The sequence below is a fragment of the Colossoma macropomum genome, unplaced genomic scaffold (assembly GCF_904425465.1).
Source record: "Colossoma macropomum unplaced genomic scaffold, Colossoma_macropomum, whole genome shotgun sequence".
Lineage (NCBI taxonomy): Eukaryota > Metazoa > Chordata > Actinopteri > Characiformes > Serrasalmidae > Colossoma > Colossoma macropomum.
Window position 1 is genome coordinate 15,180,421 of NW_023494804.1, and position 20,782 is coordinate 15,201,202.

General features: G+C 38.3%; 1 protein-coding gene across 1 annotated transcript; it reads right to left on the reverse strand.

Annotated features, from left to right (window-relative positions):
* Positions 1-685: 685 nt before the first annotated feature.
* Positions 686-20,392, reverse strand: anxa4 (annexin A4). The gene is made up of 13 exons (XM_036595084.1): positions 20,247-20,392; positions 15,422-15,466; positions 13,825-13,912; positions 12,346-12,440; positions 9,635-9,748; positions 8,962-9,052; positions 7,438-7,517; positions 5,274-5,330; positions 4,918-5,011; positions 4,365-4,460; positions 2,068-2,126; positions 1,792-1,914; positions 686-924 (listed from the first exon to the last, which is right to left on the reverse strand). The coding sequence occupies exons 2-13, from the start codon at positions 15,428-15,430 to the stop codon at positions 865-867; spliced, it is 966 nt and encodes a 321-aa protein (XP_036450977.1). The 5' UTR covers positions 15,431-15,466; positions 20,247-20,392; the 3' UTR covers positions 686-864.
* Positions 20,393-20,782: the final 390 nt, after the last annotated feature.

Consider the following 20,782-nt stretch of genomic DNA (forward strand, 5'->3'; position numbering starts at 1 on the left):
CCATCTCTAAAAGCTCCCTCACAGAAAGTTATTACAGGAAATGGTTATGAATTCATTGCCTGATGACTAAGACATTGTTTTATGATAGAATTGGAAATCCATTCATGGTGGAGGGATACATAATATGCAGGGCATAAATAAAACGTATTATTTCAGATTTTCCACTATTTTCCCATCATCAACATTCCATATAAAACTCAGAAGACGCATGTAGGTTCACTGGTGGTTTTGGATTGTAAATATAATGTCTATATTTGTGTTGTAGTCATGGTGACCCCTGGTTCCTATCAGCACCAATTGTAAAGAAATCTGAACCATTTTACACCTAACCACTCTGAATCACTCTGTTCATTTAACGAGCAGGGTTTTAAGTACACATCAATTTGTGTGTCTTCCGAAGGTCCTAAGGTTCAGTTCTATAAAGCTGAATTGGCAGCGTACGCTCATCGAACGGAGCGATGGAAAGTTTTATAGCTGGCCAGCAGGCAATTAGTATAATTAAACCGAGTCAATCAAGATGTCACAGATTAAACAGATTGTGTTCTCAGGAATTAGACAAATGCACTTCAGTCTGAGAGTGAGTCTATTATTGACCCTTACAGATCAGGCAGTAATGTAATTCTTTAACCTCAGGACATGAAAATGACTCCAGTTCGACCCCAAGGAGATAAAAATAATCACACTGTTCAAGTTTAAAGCTCCAGTTTTCTTTAATTGGCATTACAAACTGTGAAAAATAGAGACGCGTATTGAAATGTGTCCAAACGGACAAAAGGCCAGCGAGAGAAGACGTTAGCTACACACTAATAAACAGGGTAGAGTGTTAGCTACATGATAATAAAAGGTGTCTCCTCCACACAGCGGTTACTTCTCTGGTCCACACAACTCCAGCAGGATCTTACGGTAATCACCCGACGTGTCGCCCTAGAACGCCAAAAGAAAAATGTTTTACAGCAGGAGAAACTCTGGATGATACATTCACATTTTTCCTCAAATAAATCACAGAGGGCCTCATTTGCTGGAGCCTGGAAACTTCAGATTTTATCAAAGTGCATTTTTCCTCAAGGCTGCTAATGAACTAGCTGGTTTCTGTTAACCTCACAAACCCAACAAGCCCAGGCGCATGTTTAAATCTAATGTTGGCAGATGAGTCACATCACGTGTGCATCCCTGTCGGTGCAGTAAAAGCCACCAAACGTGATGCAAATTAACAAAACGAAAATGCGAAATATTCTGAAATATTAAAAAACAAATCAAACTCAGTGTGTAAAAGCCTTTAGTTTCGCCAGATAGACTGTCCAAAAGCAAAGCTTCTGTAGATGATCTATAGGGAAGTCTCCAAATAAAAAGTGACCTTTTTTGCTGCTGTATTTTTAATCATGTACCCTTTTTTACTAAACACTAAGGCTGAACAATTCTGGGGATTTTTCTGAGCAATATTGTGATAATTCATCGATATTGTGTAAATTTTGATTATTTTTCTATAAACTGAGGCCCAGGTCTATTATTTTGGCCCCAAGACCCCAAATCCACTTCTTCTGTCTGTCTTGAGGCATGAACTCTGACTATAGAGCTTCAGACTGCCGGTTAGTTATGGATGTCACAGCACTTGCTTGCTTTTGATTGGCCTAATTTATCTGCAGGTGGTTCACAGGCTTCACGCTGTTAGGTTTAATTTTCCCACTTAAAACAGAAGACAATGTCTTAATAGAATTAAAACTGCAGCGAATTTGAAAACTGCACTCTTTCAAACCACAATTTCAACATAAAATGACTGATCTGTCCTCTCACCTTTATAAAGGAGTACAGAGTTTTCCCATACATCTTCAGGAACTCATTTTTGATGTCCTCCATGTCGATCTCAGAGCGAGAGACCATCACTCTGATCAGGATGCTGTCTGTAGTCCCCAAACCCTGCAGCACAGCACAGTCAGTACAACACAAACAACCATCTAGTTCATTTAAATCGGTGATTCCTATGTTCTCTATTCCATTTATTCTATATATATTGTGATTCTTTTCAGAGTCGACTTCCAGTAGATAAACAGGCTGCAGTGATGAGATTACCTTCATAGATTTGTAAAGTCTCTCCGCAAAGAAGCCCGGCTTGCTTTTGATGCATCTCACTGCAGAACAACAGAGGTGAGACATGAAATCAACTGATACATGTTTAGTGTCCAGATTTAGCTCAATTTTGTAAGAAATGGGTTGAATTGATGCAGAAATGAAGTCACAGTCAGAGATGTCTTTGCCAGATTTATTTAAGTATTCATCAGACTAAACAGGTTTTATGAGGTTGAAGGAAAATGCTGAAAACTGGTTGATTAAATAATTAAATTTGTTAAAAATAAAAAAAAGAAACTAGATAGTCAAAGATTGCTGTTTTTTTGTACAGCTAATTACTCTTTAGGCACAGTGTGACCTGTAATTTATGACTGTAACTGCCATTTAGTCACAGAGAGAGAGAGAGAGAGAGAGAGAGAGAGAGAGAGAGAGAGAGAGAGAGAGAGAGGGGGAGAGGAAGAGAGAGAGAGAGAGAGAGAGAGAGAGAGAGAGAGAGAGGAGAGAGAGAGGAAGAGAGAGAGAGAGTGAGAGAAAGACTCTGGATCCATGAGTTCCCAGGCTATCCGTAAACACACTTAATTCTAAAATGATCAACCCTTGAGTATACACTTATTACAGTAAATCAATAGATATGTGTATATAGTATAACCTAATCTCAGCAAATCAATAGATATGTGTATACAATATAGAACCCCATTTCCAAAAAAGTTGGGACGCTGTGCAGAATGTAAATAAAAATAGAATGCAATGATATGCAAATCAGGCAAACCATATTTTTAAATGAAAACAGTACAAAGACAACAGATCTAATGTTGAAACTGAGAGATTTTATTGTTTTTTGACAAATATGTGCCCATTTTGAATTTGATGCCAACAATACGTTCCAAAAAAGTTGGGACAGGCCCATCTTTACCGCTGTGTTTAGAGTTTTAACTTGCATTTGTGGATGCAGTGATAAACTGTTTTCACAGACAGTGCTTTTCAGCAGTATTTCTGAAACCATGCAGTGATTTCCACTACAGAATCATGTCTGTTTTTAATGCAGCGCCGTTTGAGGACCCAAAGATCACGGCCAGCAAATACTGTTTTTCAGCCTTGTAACTTGCATACATCCATCATCCATCATCTAAACCGCTTATCCTTCTGGGTCGCGGTGGGGTGCTGGAGCCTATCCCAGCTGTCATTGGGCGGAAGGCAGGATACACCCTGGACAGGTCGCCAGTCCATCGCAGACAGACAGACATACACATTCACACACACACTCACACCTAGGGGCAATTTAGTGTGTCCAATCAGCCTGACTGCATGTTTTTGGACTGTGGGGGGAAACCGGAGTACCCGGAGGAAACCCACGCAGACACGGGGAGAACAGGCAAACTCCACACAGAAACGACCCTGGTCACCCAGCCGGGAATCGAACCCAGGCCCTACCGTAGATGATGAAAAGCAAAATTTCATTGCTATTTTATGCTGAGAAACGTTATTCTTGAATTGTTGCAATTTTTACCTTTGCAGTCTTTCACAGAGTGATGAACCCCTCCTCATCTTTACTTCTGAAAGACTCTGCCTCTCTGAGATGCTCTCTTTATACCCAATCATGTTACTGACCTGTTGCCAATTAACCACCAGGTGTTTTTTTTAGCATTACACAGCTTTACCAGCCTTTTGTTGCCCCTGTCCCAATTTTTTTGGAACACGTTGTTGGCATCAAATTCAAAATGGGCACATATTTTCAAAAAACAATAACATTTCTCAGTTTTAAAATTTGATATGTTGTGTTTGTACTATTTTCAATGAGATATAGGGTTTAAATGATTTGCACATTATTGCATTTTGTTTTTATTTACATTTTGCACAGTGTCCCAACTTTTTTGGAAATGATCTTGTAACCTAATCACAGCAAATCAATAGATATGTGTATACAGTATAATTTAATCAGAGTAAATCAATAGATATGTGTATAAAAGCTAGAAAAAAAGATGGTTCTTCAAGGGTTCTTTAGTAAAGAAAATGGTTCTATATAGAGCCAGATGGTACTTGGAGTGATCATGGTTCTATATAGAACCATTGTTTTCACTAAAGAATCTTTGAAGAACCACCTTTATTAAGAGTGTATGAAACATCACTTTTAATGAAGAAATCTCAAAGATAATTAAGAGCTCTGAGCCGCTGTGTTAGACTGATGTGTCTGTGTGTTGTGCTCAGTAAACAAAGTTACTCCATTTTCTTAATGAACCTTCGATCCTGAACTCCACCCACCGGATCAATCACCCATAAACCCCCCCAAAGTCCCCACCCACCTATAGCCAGGAACACGTCCTCCACACAGCCGGACATCTCCCTCTTAATGCTGTCCTCAATGTCACGGCCGGAGATCCGCTGATACTCCTCAAACACTGCCGCAGGCGGAGCAAAGAGAATACAAATCAGTTAATTAAAGTAAGACCGTGCTTACACCTTCACACCACATGCGGCAGTATACTGTACACTACTGAACACTTTCACACCACACGGGGGCAGTATACTGTGCACTACTGAACACTTTCACACCACACGGGGGCAGTATACTGTACACTACTGAGCACTTTCACACCACACGGGGGCAGTATACTGTACACTACTGAAGACTTTCACACCACACAGGGGCAGTATACTGTACACTACTGAGCACTTTCACACCACACGGGGGCAGTATACTGTACACTACTGAGCACTTTCACACCACATGGGGGCAGTATACTGTACACTACTGAACACTTTCACACCACATGGGGGCAGTATACTGTACACTACTGAACACTATCTATCTATCTATCTATCTATCTATCTATCTATCAGTTCTGTAATGAGTACCTTTCAGTAAATGGTTTCTGTTCCTCACACAGAGGACGGTGAGGAATTTGACCTCATCTGTTCCCCAGCGAGCTTCACCCGCCTCGTAAATCTCCTGTAAAACACACGTTACAGTCAACTCCACTACTCAGGTACATCAGTGAGTAAAGTATCTACTTTTTACTAACTTCCATTTTAATCATTAACTTTTAGTCCTGTTGTGTTTATTCATCTTGGAGCTTTAGCCTTTTATTTTAGACCAAAAGTTTCTGTTCCACCTTACATAGTGTAGCTGTAACACTGGTACTGTAGTGGAACGGAAAATTTGAATGAGAAGCCAGTTAATTGGGAGTAGTAAGTGGACTGTCTGCGCTCACCTTGGCATCCTGTTTGGCTAAAGCCTCGTCTACAGTAGTGCTCTCATCTCTACCTGCCTGTAAACAAACAAACAAACAAACATACATCAACACAGTTGGGCCTGATTCACTGACATGCAAAACTCACTGCCTATAAAGTTTGGGGACATCCAGTCTTCTTTTTGACTTTTTCTACTCTTATTCTCAAATAAAGTAATAACATCCCTGTAAGATTTAAAATATTATATTTTACACTAGCATTTAAAATTTTAATGAATATACATTTAGGCTGTTTTTCTCTCTGATTTACTTGGAAAGAGCTGGTATTTACTGTGCATTTTGATATTTTTATATATTCTTATTATGCATAGCACTTTTGTTTTAGATGTGCTTAATAAACAAAAATACTCACTGACTTATATTGGCACACATATTTACATGTGTGATATTGTTTTGTTCTGAATTAACATGATTTGGCTTTAATATGGACAGTAGAAGATTTGAAAATCTTTTTTTTGTTGCAGCTTAAAATTACAATGTCTTGTGGTGCCATCTACAGTCTCCTAAACATCTCTACAGCCAAACGTCAGAGAACCTGTCTGCAGTCAGAGCGTGTCGGTGAGTTCCTGTGGCATGTAAATTGTTCTACAGGTGCAATGGGGAGAGAATACACCTGTGCAGGTGTGCTGCTGTGGCTGGATTTACAATGCAAATAGACAGGAGCGCTCTGCAGACTCAGAGCAACCTACAGCTCGGCGACGGTGAAACCATGTGTTTAACCCTCTTTATTCTCCCTGATGAACAATTTGTGGCTGACCATCACAACCACATTCAAACACATGTATACAATGTATTGTTCTGTCCATTTTACACATACATACATACATCATCTTCTGTCCATTTTACACATACATACATACATCATCTAAACCACTTATCCTCCTGGGTCGCGGTGGGGTGCTGGAGCCTATCCCAGTGTATCCTGCGGAAGGCAGGATACACCCTGGACAGGTCGCCAGTCCATCGCAGACGGACATACACAGTCACACACACACTCACTCCCAGGGGCAATTCAGCATGTCTGCATGTTTTTGGACTGTGGGAGGAAACCAGAGTACCCGGAGGAAACCCACGCCGACACGGGGAGAACAGGCAAACTCCACACAAAAATGACCCTGGTCGCCCAGCCGGGAATCGAACCCAGGCCATTCTTGCTGTGAGGCATGTTACACATATTTCTTGCATGTTATTTTCTTCCCTGACATTGACTTATGACATCTATGTGGGTTTATGTGGTAAAAAACATATGTCACATTTACCCTACATGACCACTTTCCAAACTCTCTGTATCCCTCAGAATTAAACAGGGTGTTTTTGTCACTGTGTCTTTAAGACTGATATATGTAAATAAGCTCTGTTCTGATTGGCTGTGCCTCATTCAAAAGGCAATCCAGGCTAAAAACACTCCTTATAACTTCAGCATGAATGGGTGGGGCTAAACTGCTGTAGGCTGAGTAGGCAGATATATGTAAAATCTTCATTTTTGTGACATCACAAAAGCAGTGAATTCAAATTAGGCTGTTCAGAGTCCATATATGGGCTGTATTGACTAGAGAATTTGTTTTAAAACTCCTTTAAAAAGAGAAAAAATATTTTTTCATGCTAGTATGTTTTGCAAAACATTAATTTGCCAGGATACAATCCTCCTGGTTACCATAGCAACAGGTAGGCTTGTGCTAACTTAACACTAAAAACTTAAATATGACATCCTATAGGATCTCTTACAGCTCATTTAGTGGAAGACCATTTTCTTACAGAGCTCCTAATACTCTATATAAATAATACTGTTTTTAAAATCCAGATTATTTGTTTAGATTTGTATACACCAAGAGGTAGCGTGGCTCATTTCCTCCTGTTTGTGTCTTTTTTTATCTTTTTCTATTCCGGTCTAAAGTATTATGAAATTTTATAACCAAAAGTGCTATATAAATAAAAATTAATTGTTTATTACTTAAGTATGTTCTTCAAACGGGTTCACACAGCTCACTGAAGGTAACAGGATGTGTAGGGGAAAAATTAACGCCAAAATGAATTTAATTTTGTTGCTCTATAAAGAGCAGCAACATTACAGAAAGTGGTGAGCAGAAGGTGTGATGGTGTGTGTGATGGAGTGATGGAGTATTACCGTAAGCAGAGACACCAGAACCCTCTTAAACATCCCAGACGTGTCTCCACATATATCGTCCTCCAGGTTCTTCCCATACTCTGCCATTGTTATAAGAAAATAAAACCATTACAGTTTGCATACTCAAATGGTAACGCCACTATGCAAAAAAGGAACCATAACCTGAACAGACCAGCAGACAGTGAACAAATACTGCAGCAGGAGCATGCATTCATCAACCTGGGGAATCTGAATTGTTGAAACATATTTTAGTATATAATATTCGGCCACAGGCACTTCTTTGGTTCGTGTCCTCGGATTCTTTAAACTTTGCTTTCAAACTGTTCTTTGATGCAGCAGCCTCGTTCTCCTACTGCCGCATTCGGCCATTTCTTTCGAAATCTTTTCAAACACGGAGGTGTTTTGGATACGTCTCTTCTAATTTATGTACAGAAATATTATCCCAAATGTTCTTGAGGTATCAGCAGAGCGAAATTATGACGAATGAGTTGGACTGGCGTAAAAGCCACATGAATTCCAATCTGGCTGTTCAGACTGAGCCGCATTGCGGATACGTATCGGATTTCAGTACCACATATGAAAGCGTCTCAGTATGATCCACACAGTCATTCTGACAGACTGTAATACACTACAGGAAGTGTAGGGGGCGATATGGCTTCTATTGTTTCATTTAAAAAGTGCTCTATAATGTTTCATACAATCCACACAGTCATTCTGAGCCTGTAATAAAAGTAATGGCAAGGCAATGTGCTAAAATGTAAGGCTAAATGAATTGTTAGCCCTTAGTAGAAACAGTGACACCACCACTGCTAACATTACTAGCCTAGTTGCATCGTAACCTCCTTGGACCTTTTAGCTGAGTTGGATGCTTATCAGAGCTTTTCTCTGTGCTATTGCTGATCTCTGTTCTATCTGCTGCATGGTGTGGAGCTTCTCGTCCGGTGTGCGGTAGTCTTAGACGGTGAAATATTAACACAAACACATACAAACACACATCTGCAGTGTTTTTTTTGACGGTGTAAGGTGCTCTTTAGACAGCTACAGTGGTCTTTAGATGGTGTGAGGTAGTCTTTAGATGACTGAATATTAACATAAGCACATACAAACACACATCTGCAGTGGTCTTTACATGGCGTGTGGTAGCCTTTAGACGGCTGCAGTAGCCTTTAGAGGCCGAGCCGCAGCCCTTTGACGGCTGCAGTAGCCTAAAATTGTGTGCAGTAGCCTTTAGGCAGCTGTATCAGTCTTTATAAGGTGTGCGGTTGCCTTTCTGTTCCTGGACTAAACAGATTAGAACCTCTGACCAGAACGTAAGACGCAGCTCTACACTACCCTCTGGTAGAGGACAGAGTTCAGACAGCTCATGGCTCTTAAATATGAGAATGTATAACATTAGAAAGAAGCTATATTACATATTAAAAATCTAATTTACCATTTGATTTTTTATTAGAATATTCTCGAAAATTCTGACTCACGCCTACTACTTGACAAAAAAGTTTGTGCACCCCTTGTGTGAGTGTTTACCTTTACTGTAGGCTGCAGTGAGAGCTTTAATTTCCGAGTTGCTCCTGGAGGCCAGAATATCAATGAGACACGCTTCATCTGTTCCAGCACCCTGAATATTAACATACGCACATACAAACACATCTCAGTTATGGCTGTCAGTCCCGATCTGTCTAACACCTAACCACATCTAGGTGTGCTTTTAGAGGAAAAGCTATATCACTAAACTGTAAATCACGGGTTTGTGATTAAATGAACATGGCAGGTCTGCAAACATACTCAAATAATGTGTTAATTAATAACAGACTGTCTGTGTTCTCACTAAACACATCAGAGCTGTACTATAACCCTCATATAAAATCACATGAACTGATAATAAATAGAACTGAACTACTGAACTTATTAAGTTTGTCTAATTTTAAAAGCTTGTTTATGCTGCACTTTGGCCAAAATAACACATCATATCTGTGACATAGAGAGCGTAATTAGAACACATAAGAACCTGAGCGCTTTATCTGTGTTAAATAAGATAATCTATTATTTGAACACAAAATTTGTCATTCTTAACTGAAATAGATTTATAGATAAATAGATAGATAGATGGATAAACAGACAGACATATAGTTATTTTAATGGATATAGAAACGGACTGACAGATAGACAGACAGACAGACAGACAGACGTTAACAGTGACCTTAATGGCGTTTCTCAGCTCGTATGCATCATAAATTGGTGCCTGCATCAGCAGCCCGATCACCACTTTCTCAAAATTACCGGACAGCTCTGACATCAGATCATCAGCCAGTTCCTGCAGAGAAACCAGCCAGATCAGAGATTTATTTATTTATTATTAGTTATTATTAGCTTTTTATCAGTTACAATTAACTGCAGTATAAACTCACACAGTGAACAACATGAATGAGAGTGGCATATGAAAGCGAGAGTTAAAAAGGTATAAAGACATTTTAACAAAAACATTGTCATTACTTATTGTCATTATTCGTATCAAAGTGTTACAGTGGATTTTTTTGAATGTTTAAATGCTGAAACACTGATATTGACAATTTTTACAAACTGGTTTTGCCAAATGCGCAATTTTCTGCTCATGCTGCTCCAAATTATAAGTAAAGTTAAACTGTAAAATATGTATTTGCATTTAAAAAATACATATTCTGTGCATATATGGTGCAAAGTATGGTTTTTTATTTTGGTTCTTCTTTTACTTCATGTACATTTAAAAAATAAAAATATTTATAGGTCTGGAAAAAAATTTTAAATTCATTTTTTTCATATATAAATTTAGGGTAAAATTACTGTCTACTTAGATTACTTTAACAGCTGTTATGCAAATATACAGGATATTTCTGTATTTTAATGACAGTTTATTACTGTAAGTGAACAGCAGAATAACAGCTACATCGCTAATCTTGGTACAGCATAACGTTTCTATTTCACTGTTTAATATGGTTCAGTAAATTGCTGTAAAAGTAGAATAGAATAAACTTTATTGTCCATTTCTGGAAATGTGTCTTTGGCTTCACCAAGTTGCACAAAATAAAAATAATAAATAGAAAATAATGGAACCAGTGCCCAGTAATTCACGTTGGGAGTCAAACACCATGCCCATTTTATCCCCTTGTTGTGATGTCAGCACTCAAACCTCTTAACTTTGCAAAAGCGCTTCGGGAAGACCTTTTAACACCAGTTTTGAAAAGAAAATCATTGTTAAAACCTGCTCTTCGAACAGTCCTCAAACTTTTTATGGACAGAGTAAGAGAGAGAGAGAGAGAGAGAGAGAGAGAGATAGAGAGAGACAGAGGGCGAGAGAGCCCTGCACTCCATGCCGTTCCCACCCGTGTGACTCACTGTTTCTGACCAAACAGACACACACAGGGAATGCTGTTCTTTCCAGAAACTTCTGCAAACATCAGCAGAGCAGAGCAAAGACTCTCCGCTCAAACATTCAGCTTCAATCTGATCCTCAGCTTTCACACCCTGCACTCTGTCAGAGCTGGAGTTACTGTTTAACACACTGGAGCCATAGAAGCCGTCTCTAAAACAGATCAATACTGCCGTTTAACGTGTTAGCTGCTCTCTATCAGTCAATGATAAACATCTGGAGCCGCTCCCTTTGCAAAGCCATACACACGACCATAAATTCGAAAAAAGCACACATTAGTCTACCCTGATATCTCGTTACCTTGCAAACCAAATCGCTATGTAAATGCAGAAGGAATATTCCTCCATCACCTCCATCATAAACCTCGCAAAATGTGATTGATTAGCGTCTGCAGACGTTCTAATCTCTGATGACACAAACGTTAACAACCGTTCTGTTTTCTTTCTTTATAGCATCACTGATCTCCATGTACTGAAGCGCTTTCAGCCTTCACACTGTAAAAAAATCATAAATTACTTGCATTACTCTTAAAGTCATTTACTGAACCATATTAACAGTAAATAATAGTTAAATAGCAACATTATACACTGTGACATGATTGCTGTGATGTAGTTGTTATTCTGCCATACAATTAGTCTGTGTTCAGACTGCAGGTTAATTAGATTGGTTTCTCAGATCAGACCTTCTGAGCCTACTGTCCGCACTATTATTTGCAAGTGTTTTTGGAGCTCTTCTTGAATCCCAGCACTTCATCACACGGGATTTATCATTTTTGTTGTTTGTCGTGTATAATCCGATTTGAGCGTCCAGAGCGTCCAGACTGAGATGCATCTGTAAAAATCAGATTGGAGTTGCATTTCAAACCACCTGCAAATGTGATTTGGATCTGATTTGCAGGGTTTTTTTTGCTGTCCAGCCTATTAAAACATCAATCTGGATACAATCTGGATATGACTGAAATCAGATTTGGCTGGCAGTCTGAACATAGCCTTTGAGCCGGTTTACACATGGTCACTTGTGTCTTGAGTATCAGGATTATATCTGGATGAGGCCACATAAAAATGAAAGTGTAAACGCAGCCTAGATGCATTTAAAACAGATACAAATCTGATCACTCAAACCACTTCAGGAGGTGAACTGAGACGCATTTGAGCCACGTTATAGCAGCGTAAACACATCCGTCTCTCCAAGACACATTTGACACCCAAAACCCCTCCCAGCAGAACCAAAATCCCTCCCAGCACAACTGAAATTCCTCCTAGTAGAACCAAAACCCCTCCCGGACAACCAAAACTCCTCCCGCTCTTTGCATGCCATTTCACATGTGTCTCCGATGTGGACTGAATGAAGAATGAAGGGTTTCCTGTGTGATGGTCAGTCCTTAGTGAGTTCCTGAGTGTTTCACAATAAACTGATAAATACAGTGCTTTACTGTGGAAAAGTTGTGTTAAACATTGTGAAATCCTGGCAGTAATGAACAGTGTAGTGTATAGGGTGATGTTTACCTTCCCTACGGCCCGTTTGTAAGCCTCCTTTATCTGCTGTCTCTGTGCAATAGTGCGGTGAGGAAGGATGGTGATGATCGTTGCTTCATCAGTGCCTGAAAGAAAAAGCACCTCGTTAAAGAAAGAGTTTGGGGAAAAACATCATTTACATAAATGTAGTCGATCAGTCAAGACATGTTTGGTGTCTGAAGTTTGCTTCTTTAGTTTTAGCACTGGAGCTACAAGGCTAATGTAATTATTGTAAGCATGCATCTTTTGAACTATATTCAATATGGCTGCTACATACAGTTTGTGTCATACACTGTACAGCTGCAAAATCAATCAAACCTAATAGAGAATGCCAATTGGTGAGGTATTAGCTTCCATTACTTGATAGCTACATTAGCCTTATAGCTCTAGTGCTAAAACTAAAGCATACTTCAGACACCAAACACGTCACAAATGATGGACTACATTTGGAGTAAAGGGGCAAAATGTGCAAGTTTGTTTTTTTCCCACCAAACTATCGCTTTAAGGCTCTATTTGCTATTTCAGAAGAGAATAAACAATACATCCCACCGGCTGCATTGTTTAGAGTCCAGCTTAACAAAAGTGGGGGAGGAGAGGCTTTTCTCCACTGAGAACTTCTCACATACAGCGACAGCATTAGCAACATTTTCCTGTTTATCACCAGCTGACCCTGTTTTATGTAATTCACCTCACACTGCACTCAGCTGATACCAATTACACTCAATTTAACTTCATCAGTGTTTCCAGCACTGAGACACTCCTCTCCTTTACTTTTCTTCTCCTTTACTCCTCTCCTCCTCTCCTCAGAGCTCTAAAGCACTAAAGTCTTTTGCAGTCTGTCTTTTAGCTGATGCAGATTTTCCAAAACACTTTTTTGAATTTAGCCTTTCTGAACTGTAAGTTCTGCACTGAAATGCATGGATAGCTAGAGGGTGATCACAGAGGGTCAGTAGTTTGGTACAGTAAAAGGAGGGTCAGTGATTTGGTAGAGTAAAACAACGGTCATCAATTTGGCAGAGTGCAATTAAGGTCAGTAATTTGGTACAGTAAAAGGAGAGTCAGTGATTTGGTACAGTAATAGAAGGGTCAGTGATTTGGTGCAGTAAAAGGAGGGTCAGCGATTTGGTACAGTAAAAAGGGGGGTCAGTAATTTGGTAGAGTGAAAGGAGGGTCAGTAATTAGGTACAGTAAAAGTAGGGTCAGTAATTTGTATCAGTAAAAGGGAGGTCATTAATTTGTATTAGTAAACGGAGGGTCACTAAAACAGTACAGTTAAAGGAAGGTCAGTAATGTGGACAGCAAAAGGAGGGTCTGAAATTTGTATTAGTAAAACAAAGGTCAGTAATTTGGTACAGCAAAAGGAAGGTCAGTAATGTGGACAGTAAATCGAGAGTCAGTAATATGATAAAGTAAAACAAGTGTCAGTAATTTGCTTTAGTAAGAAGAAATCGTAAAATCGGGGCTCCTCACCTGCTCCTTTCATGGCTTTTCTTAGGTTTTCTATGTCCTGTTCAGGATTAAATCCTGGGGCCTCCTTCACTGTACCACGAGTGCCCAACTGCAGCACAGAAACGCGCTTCATTTTAATATTTGTGTGTTTTTATGAACCACAAACAGTCATAATTCAGTTTTACACAACCATTTTCAAACATCTCTTTATCTAGACTGTTTTTGTTACTGTACCTAAAGACTGATATTTAAATGTTTCCATATATGTTGTTCCCATATATGGACTGTAGTAGGGGCTTGTATAGTATAGTGTAGTACTAACTCATACTACAGTGTAGTGTAGAGTGGAGATTAAATGGTATGTTTGGAAACTTGTTTACAGTCTACACCAAACTCCATGATATGAGCTTTAGGATATGGGACTGTTCTATATGCTGCAAACCTTCTGTAAATGGAGCTGTATGTCTGTAATATTTCTGCAGAACATTTAAGAGGAATTAAGCTTTAGATAACATCACGTTTCACAACATACAGGCTGACTGTGCCAACAGATCTTAAATGCTAAATTTAACATCCAGTGCACCAACCAAAACTGCTCAACTGTGACTAAGCTGGTCTTAGCAACTAACGTCTGTTTGAAAACAACAATAACAGATGTTAGGTAATGACAACCGCTTAGCTTACTTGCTAAATCATGTTACCAGCATGACTACAAATAAATGAAATGGCATAATGACAAATAAAAAGAACAGTTAACGTTGAAAACAATAGCAGATGACATCAGGTACCGTTTGGATCGCGAAGACTTTGCACAGTAGACAGTGAGTGCGTTTACATGCATTTAATCCCTCAAAATCTTAGGCCTATTACATAAAGTTTATTATTCAGTAACTACAGGGACTTCAGTGCACTTTTTAGGGGGTTAATAACATGATAATTATTAAGTGGTTGTGTAAACAGCACAGAGATCAGATTAAGGTCTATACATCTGATTAAGAAATCTGATAAAGAGGCTGGATTTGAGCTCAGTAATGGTTTTTTTCAGTGCATGTGAACCTCTTACTCTGATTTCTTTCTTCTAGATGATGTATGTTCATATTTTCTGCTAAAGTGACTTGATGTTTTAAAAAAAGGCGCTCATGAAGTTTGGGTTTTACGGTACGCTTACGTCGCGTCTTATTCTGTGAGTTTATTGGCCGGTTGTAAAGCAGAAATCCAATTACTGCCTGACTCATGTAGACCCGGAGTTTCCCCAGTATCTGATTACTCAAGAGCATGAAAACACACTGAACCAGTTACTGACACAATCTGATTTTCTGCAGTTATTAGATTAAGTGTAAACACATGGAAATAGTTATTGACACAATCTGATTTTCTGCAGTTACCAGATTATTAAGTGCATGTAAATGCACTCAATGTAAGGATAATCATCTTTTCTAATTGTTACATCTTAATGTTTTAACAAACCTTGCCTACAAATCCTACTCGTGCATCCAGCCTCACTGTTATTGATATTATATACAGTTAATTACAAGTCAGAGTTGGCTTATTAGACTGGACAATGTGAAAATAACACAACATGCATTTTGTTCATTATAGATTTTTAAATGTAACTCACTGCTGCCATGGTGCTACAGGACTGAACTGGAAACACAGAGAAGATCTACAAGAGAAAATAAAACATTAATCAGATAAAGCAGTTCGACTGAGGTAAAAAGTGATTTAACTGGTTTTATTCACCTCAAACACAGTGATGGAAGCTGGATTTATGTAAATGTGTTGGTTTTCTGTGACATGACAAAAACAATCATTTCAAATCAGGCTGTTTTTGCATATCGCTGTTGTTGGAAGAAAACCTTGTATCTCCAAAATGGTAACTTTATATGAGAAGGAAAAACCTACTTTACTCTTAACATAAGCCAATGGAACCAGACTTTTTTCCAAGTTGTTTTGGGCCATTTCTTTTGGTCCACTCTTCATGAAATTTACACACAATATGAAGGACAACAGGCATTTTCAAAAATAGAGATATGAGGTTTTCTTCCGACAGCAGCAATATATGGACTATATTGACTGCAGAGTGATTAATACGTTCTGAAACTTTGACAAACAAACCAACTTATTCCAAATAAGTAAGGATAATTTGACTTTCACATTTAAAAAGTTGATATGGGCTCCTTAACTATTTATTTGAGGTGAATATAACCGCAATAATGCTTGTTACCATGTTAAATATTATTTTTAGGTTGAACTGACAAAGGATTTTTTTACAGTGAACTGTGTAAACAGTTCATAAAGTATTTATTTATTTTAATTTGATTTTTGTTAGATTTTCACAAGGTTGCAATAAAATCACTGTTCACCAAATCAATCCACACACAAGAACATGAACAGGTCCCTGAGGGAAAAATAATAAACAAACAGACAAATAAAGATATAAAGAGAGAGTGAAAAGGAGAAATGAAGGCTATGTTCACATTTCAAGTCTCATTGCTCAAATCCGATTTTTTGCTCAAATTCAATATCTCTGATACGATGGTTCACACTCATTTAGGTAAGTGATTCAAATCTGTTATTAATGTAAACGAACCAGCATCCTGAAATGACTCCATGCATACATCCTACTCAGTAACGTCACGTGAATGAATCATGTGCGTCCCGTTCATCATGAGCAAACAAACTAACGAGCTGAATGAATCTTTGCTGTGAAGATAATTAACTCTGATCAGCTCTCAGCTGTATTATTAGAGCGAGACAAAGGCGAATAAGGTGAGATGTGCTGCTTTTCCACCGTTTACAGGCTTTGACTTCTGTTCTGTGCTGCTGCCATGGTAATGCTGAATGACGGCACACACTCAGTGGAAAAAAAGCACATGAATTCAGATCTGAACGTTCACATTAAGGTCTCATGGCCACGAATTGGATACATATCCAATCTAGGACCACATACGAAAGTGGCTCAGGTCGGATTTGAAAAGATCAGATTTGTGTGTCCACACAGCTCTGAAAACATCAGATCTGAGTCACATTAGGGCAAAAAATCGGATTTGCGCTGCTTCAACCTGGTAATGTGAACGTACCCGAAGTGCATTTTTAAGGAAGACAAGTTTACTTATATACTGAACTGGAATACAGAAACTCTAAAGCTCCGCTCGCTGGTGTCACTTCACTATTTTAAAATGTTAATCTCTAACCTCCTCCACTCAGCCTGCAGCTGTTTTATTTGATGTTATTCTTATTTTTTCTATTTTGCTATTTTATTGAATAATAAAACCTTACTTCTAATATTTTTAGTTTTTCCCTATTGCTTACTATCTTAATTGCTTCTTTAACTTGTCACTCTTAAAAAAGACGGTTGTTTAGTAAAGGAAGTGTTTCTTTAAAGAACCATGAACACCTGAAGAGAACCCTTTGCATGCTTAAATTGTTCTCTGCATGGTGAAATGTTTTTTTCAGATTGGAGAATGTGTTGTAGATGGTTCTATATAGCACCAAAAAGGGTCCTGCTACTGTTATGATGTCAAGCTTGCAACAATAGAAGAACCTTTTTTGGTGCTGTATAGAACCCTTTTCACAAAGGCTCTAAATAGAACCAAATACAACACATTCTTCATCAATCTGAAAAACCATTTCATCATGCAAAGGGTTCTTTGAGTGTTCACGGTTCCATATAGACCCATTTTCTTTACTAAAGAACCCTTGAAGAACCATCTTTTTAAAGTGTGTACTTTATATTGTTTTATTACACATATTATTGCTCTAGTATGCCTATTTCTTGTTTGAGCTTTTGTTTTTATTTCTTATAAATCTTCTTGTTCTCGTGTTGCTGATTTTGATTTGTTTCAGTTAGTTTTCATTTTAATATTTTTTTCACTCCCTGTTTAACTTGCTCAGTTACACTGTTAACGAGGGTCACCATCAATGTAGTTCTGAGTGCAAATAAAGCCTAACTGACTGATTCTGTGATGCACTGAATCGTTTCCTGAAGAATCGTAACTGAATCGACGTCTCACTCTTTCTGAGGTGACCCTACTCTGTAATCTGAAAGTCTGAATGATGATGCGTGTAAAATAACCCTGATTAGCGCCGACAGTGTAAATAAATATATAGTGCTGCTCCACAAAATCATTAAGGAGGAGAAACAAACCTGTAATTATCATAGTCCTGCTCACCTTACAGACACAAAGGGGCTTCCCTGAAGGACAGAGGGGCAGCTGGTGGCCTGTTCTGGGTCACCAGCTTCTGAACGTGCATGAATAATTCATCACACGGACCTTACAGCTACTATACACTAACCGGCCAATTTATCAGAAACCCCTCCAGCTGTGTTTGAAACTGGAGCTCATCTGTTCAAGCAGCTACATTTCCATCCAGAGGATGTTTTTCACCAAAAAGCACTTTATGATATAGATACAGAAATGAAAATGATAAATAATAATTTATAAATGAAGATTTTTCTGTTGAAATATTGTTTGTTGATAGAAAAACCTACACTGTAAAGCTACAGCAAATATATGGTGAGACTTTTATGAACTCACACATTTCTGTGCATCATTTTTGTCATTTTAGGTGTAATTAAAAAGCACACATAAAAAATTAAATCAAGATCAAAGAAAACATTAAAAGCAAATATTACAGTAATCATAACTGTAATAATGACATTTAATGACAATAAGAACTGAATTTTGTAAATGAAATTTTAATGAATATTCAAATATTCAAGATCATATTCAATACGCCCTAAAAAAAAGATGGTTCTTCAAGGGTTCTTCAGTAAAGACAATGGTCCTATTTTGAACGACATACACTTAAAGAACCATTTACCTGCTTAAATGGTTCTTTGCATGGTGAAAAGGGCTCTTCTATAGTTACAAGCTTAACACTGACAACTGACAAGTTTGGTGCTATATAGAACCACTGCTTTAACTATCTTTTTCAAGAGTGTATATAGAGCCATGAACACTCACATACACAGAACGCTTTGCATGCTGAAAGGGTTCTCTGCATGGTGAAATGGTTCTTCAGATTTTTTTTTAAAAAAGGTTCTATGTAAACACCACAAAGGGTCCTGCTATTGTTACAGTGGGCCTACTAGAGGGGTGTTTCTGATAAACTATCTTTAAGTGCCATGTGTCAACTTTCAAATCCTCTTTGCTTGTTAGCTTGTCATCTTGCTCTGTTGAACTTAAAGCGCAGAGCTGAGTCAATAACAAACACAGACGTCTGTTCTGCTCTAACTTTTTAAAAAAATGGTTCTACATAGCACTAAAAAGGGTTCTTGTTATTGTAACAATGTCAAGCTTGTAACAATAGCACTGTTTTTGGTGCTATATAGAACCATTTCACCATGCAAAGAACCATTGAAGCATGAAATGGTTAATATAGAGCTCACAGTCCCAAACAGAACCACTGTCTTTACTAAAGAACCCTTGAAGAACCATCTTTTTTTAAGTGTGTGGATCACTAGTTGTACACTAATGATATACAGAGGAGAAAATATTACAGATTATTATATTATTATCACACAGCACTGTCTGTTTTGTGAGGGAACTCTCCTGCAGCCTGAAGGTGAACTTGTGGGCACATCTGCACAACACAAAGTCTAAATTTTACTATAAACAGTCTCACTAATTAAACGGTTGACAGATGTGCTCACGTGACCGAAGGGGAGTTAGCTTAGCATAACCGTTAGCTTGACATTAGCTAAGCTCTGTAACTCCTCTAACTTCGGTTTATGAGCGTTTTTATTAGTAAAACCCACTAAATTAGGTCGCTTTTTAGCAGCGAAACCCTTTAAACACAAGTATTTCATACTTTATTAATGATACTATTGCGATATTTCACTGTTTTAGTGCACAAGCAACAAGTGTTTTGAATCTCAAAATTTAGAGGAGAAACTCAGGCTGAATTCGCATAGATGAGTTCTGGACAGTCAACGGTAGCGCTTGATATCTGATATTTTTTTTTAATAATATCGTTATTTTTGTGATAAAGTTATATTTAGCTGTGGGGAATACAATGATACCCCGTCTTCTCTCTCTCTCTCTTTCTCTTTCTCTCTCTCTTAAAAAGGAACCAAAACAATCTCACTGATGGAACCATATCTAAGAGGACACTAAAAGAAGTGACATCTATGACAAATTAATTACAGAAAACTATCAACATTTTCATTTTAAGGCGTTAAGTCTGTTATTCGCTCACGTTTATGCTCAATGTGTCTAAACCAGACTTCTCAGCATAGTTATGTGAAGTTTGCAGTTGATGTCATGCAGAAAAAACACCAACTTTCTGGCAGAGGATTACAAAACTCCTCCAACTTTTTGCCCCATAAACATCTCTATTCTGTGTCATTCCACATAAACAAAGACGAAACGAGGAAGAAAGGTGTTCTTACATTAGAAGAATGACGAAATGTTGAGCTGTCGAGCTCTGCTGTGTCTTACCTTAGGAAAGTTTGTATGTTCAGGCAACCCCACCCGACAGAGAGCAGAAATGGAGCGAAGTTCTGACCGATGGCTGGATTTAATTATTTGTGGGTGGCGGCTCTGCTCCGTTGAATCCTATTTCATTTCCTCGTTGAATCTGACAGACTTTTTCCCCCCCCGTGCTCAGACAAGTCCCGCCTTCCTGCACTGTGATTGGCGCCAACTATCCTGCTGCCTGTGCTCTGATTGGTTCGCCCAATGAGTAGGCGGAGGGTGTATGAATACGGGTGGGAAAGAAAATAGATAGAATGAAACTAAATATCATAGATCATAGAGCTTTCACATGTTTTGGATTAACATTTGAGTTTTTTAATGTAGTTATTTTGTTTTACAATTTACTATCTATCTACTACTATCATTTATATGCACACTGTTGAAATTTGAAATGTGTTTAGAGTGATTTATTTTTAATACTGTAAGGTCACGAATGTCATAGATCAGTGAGGGGTGCTCAGTCCTACTCCTAGAGAGCTACCACCCTGATCCAACACACC

Bases quoted from the DNA above. Each gene is read 5' to 3' on its own strand.
- anxa4 (XM_036595084.1), bottom strand. The intron at 12,441-13,824 runs GTGAGGAGCCCC...TTTTTCTTTCAG, and splicing joins AAAAGCCATGAAAGGAGCAG to GCACTGATGAAGCAACGATC. The intron at 9,749-12,345 runs GTAAACATCACC...GTTTCTCTGCAG, and splicing joins ACAAACGGGCCGTAGGGAAG to GAACTGGCTGATGATCTGAT.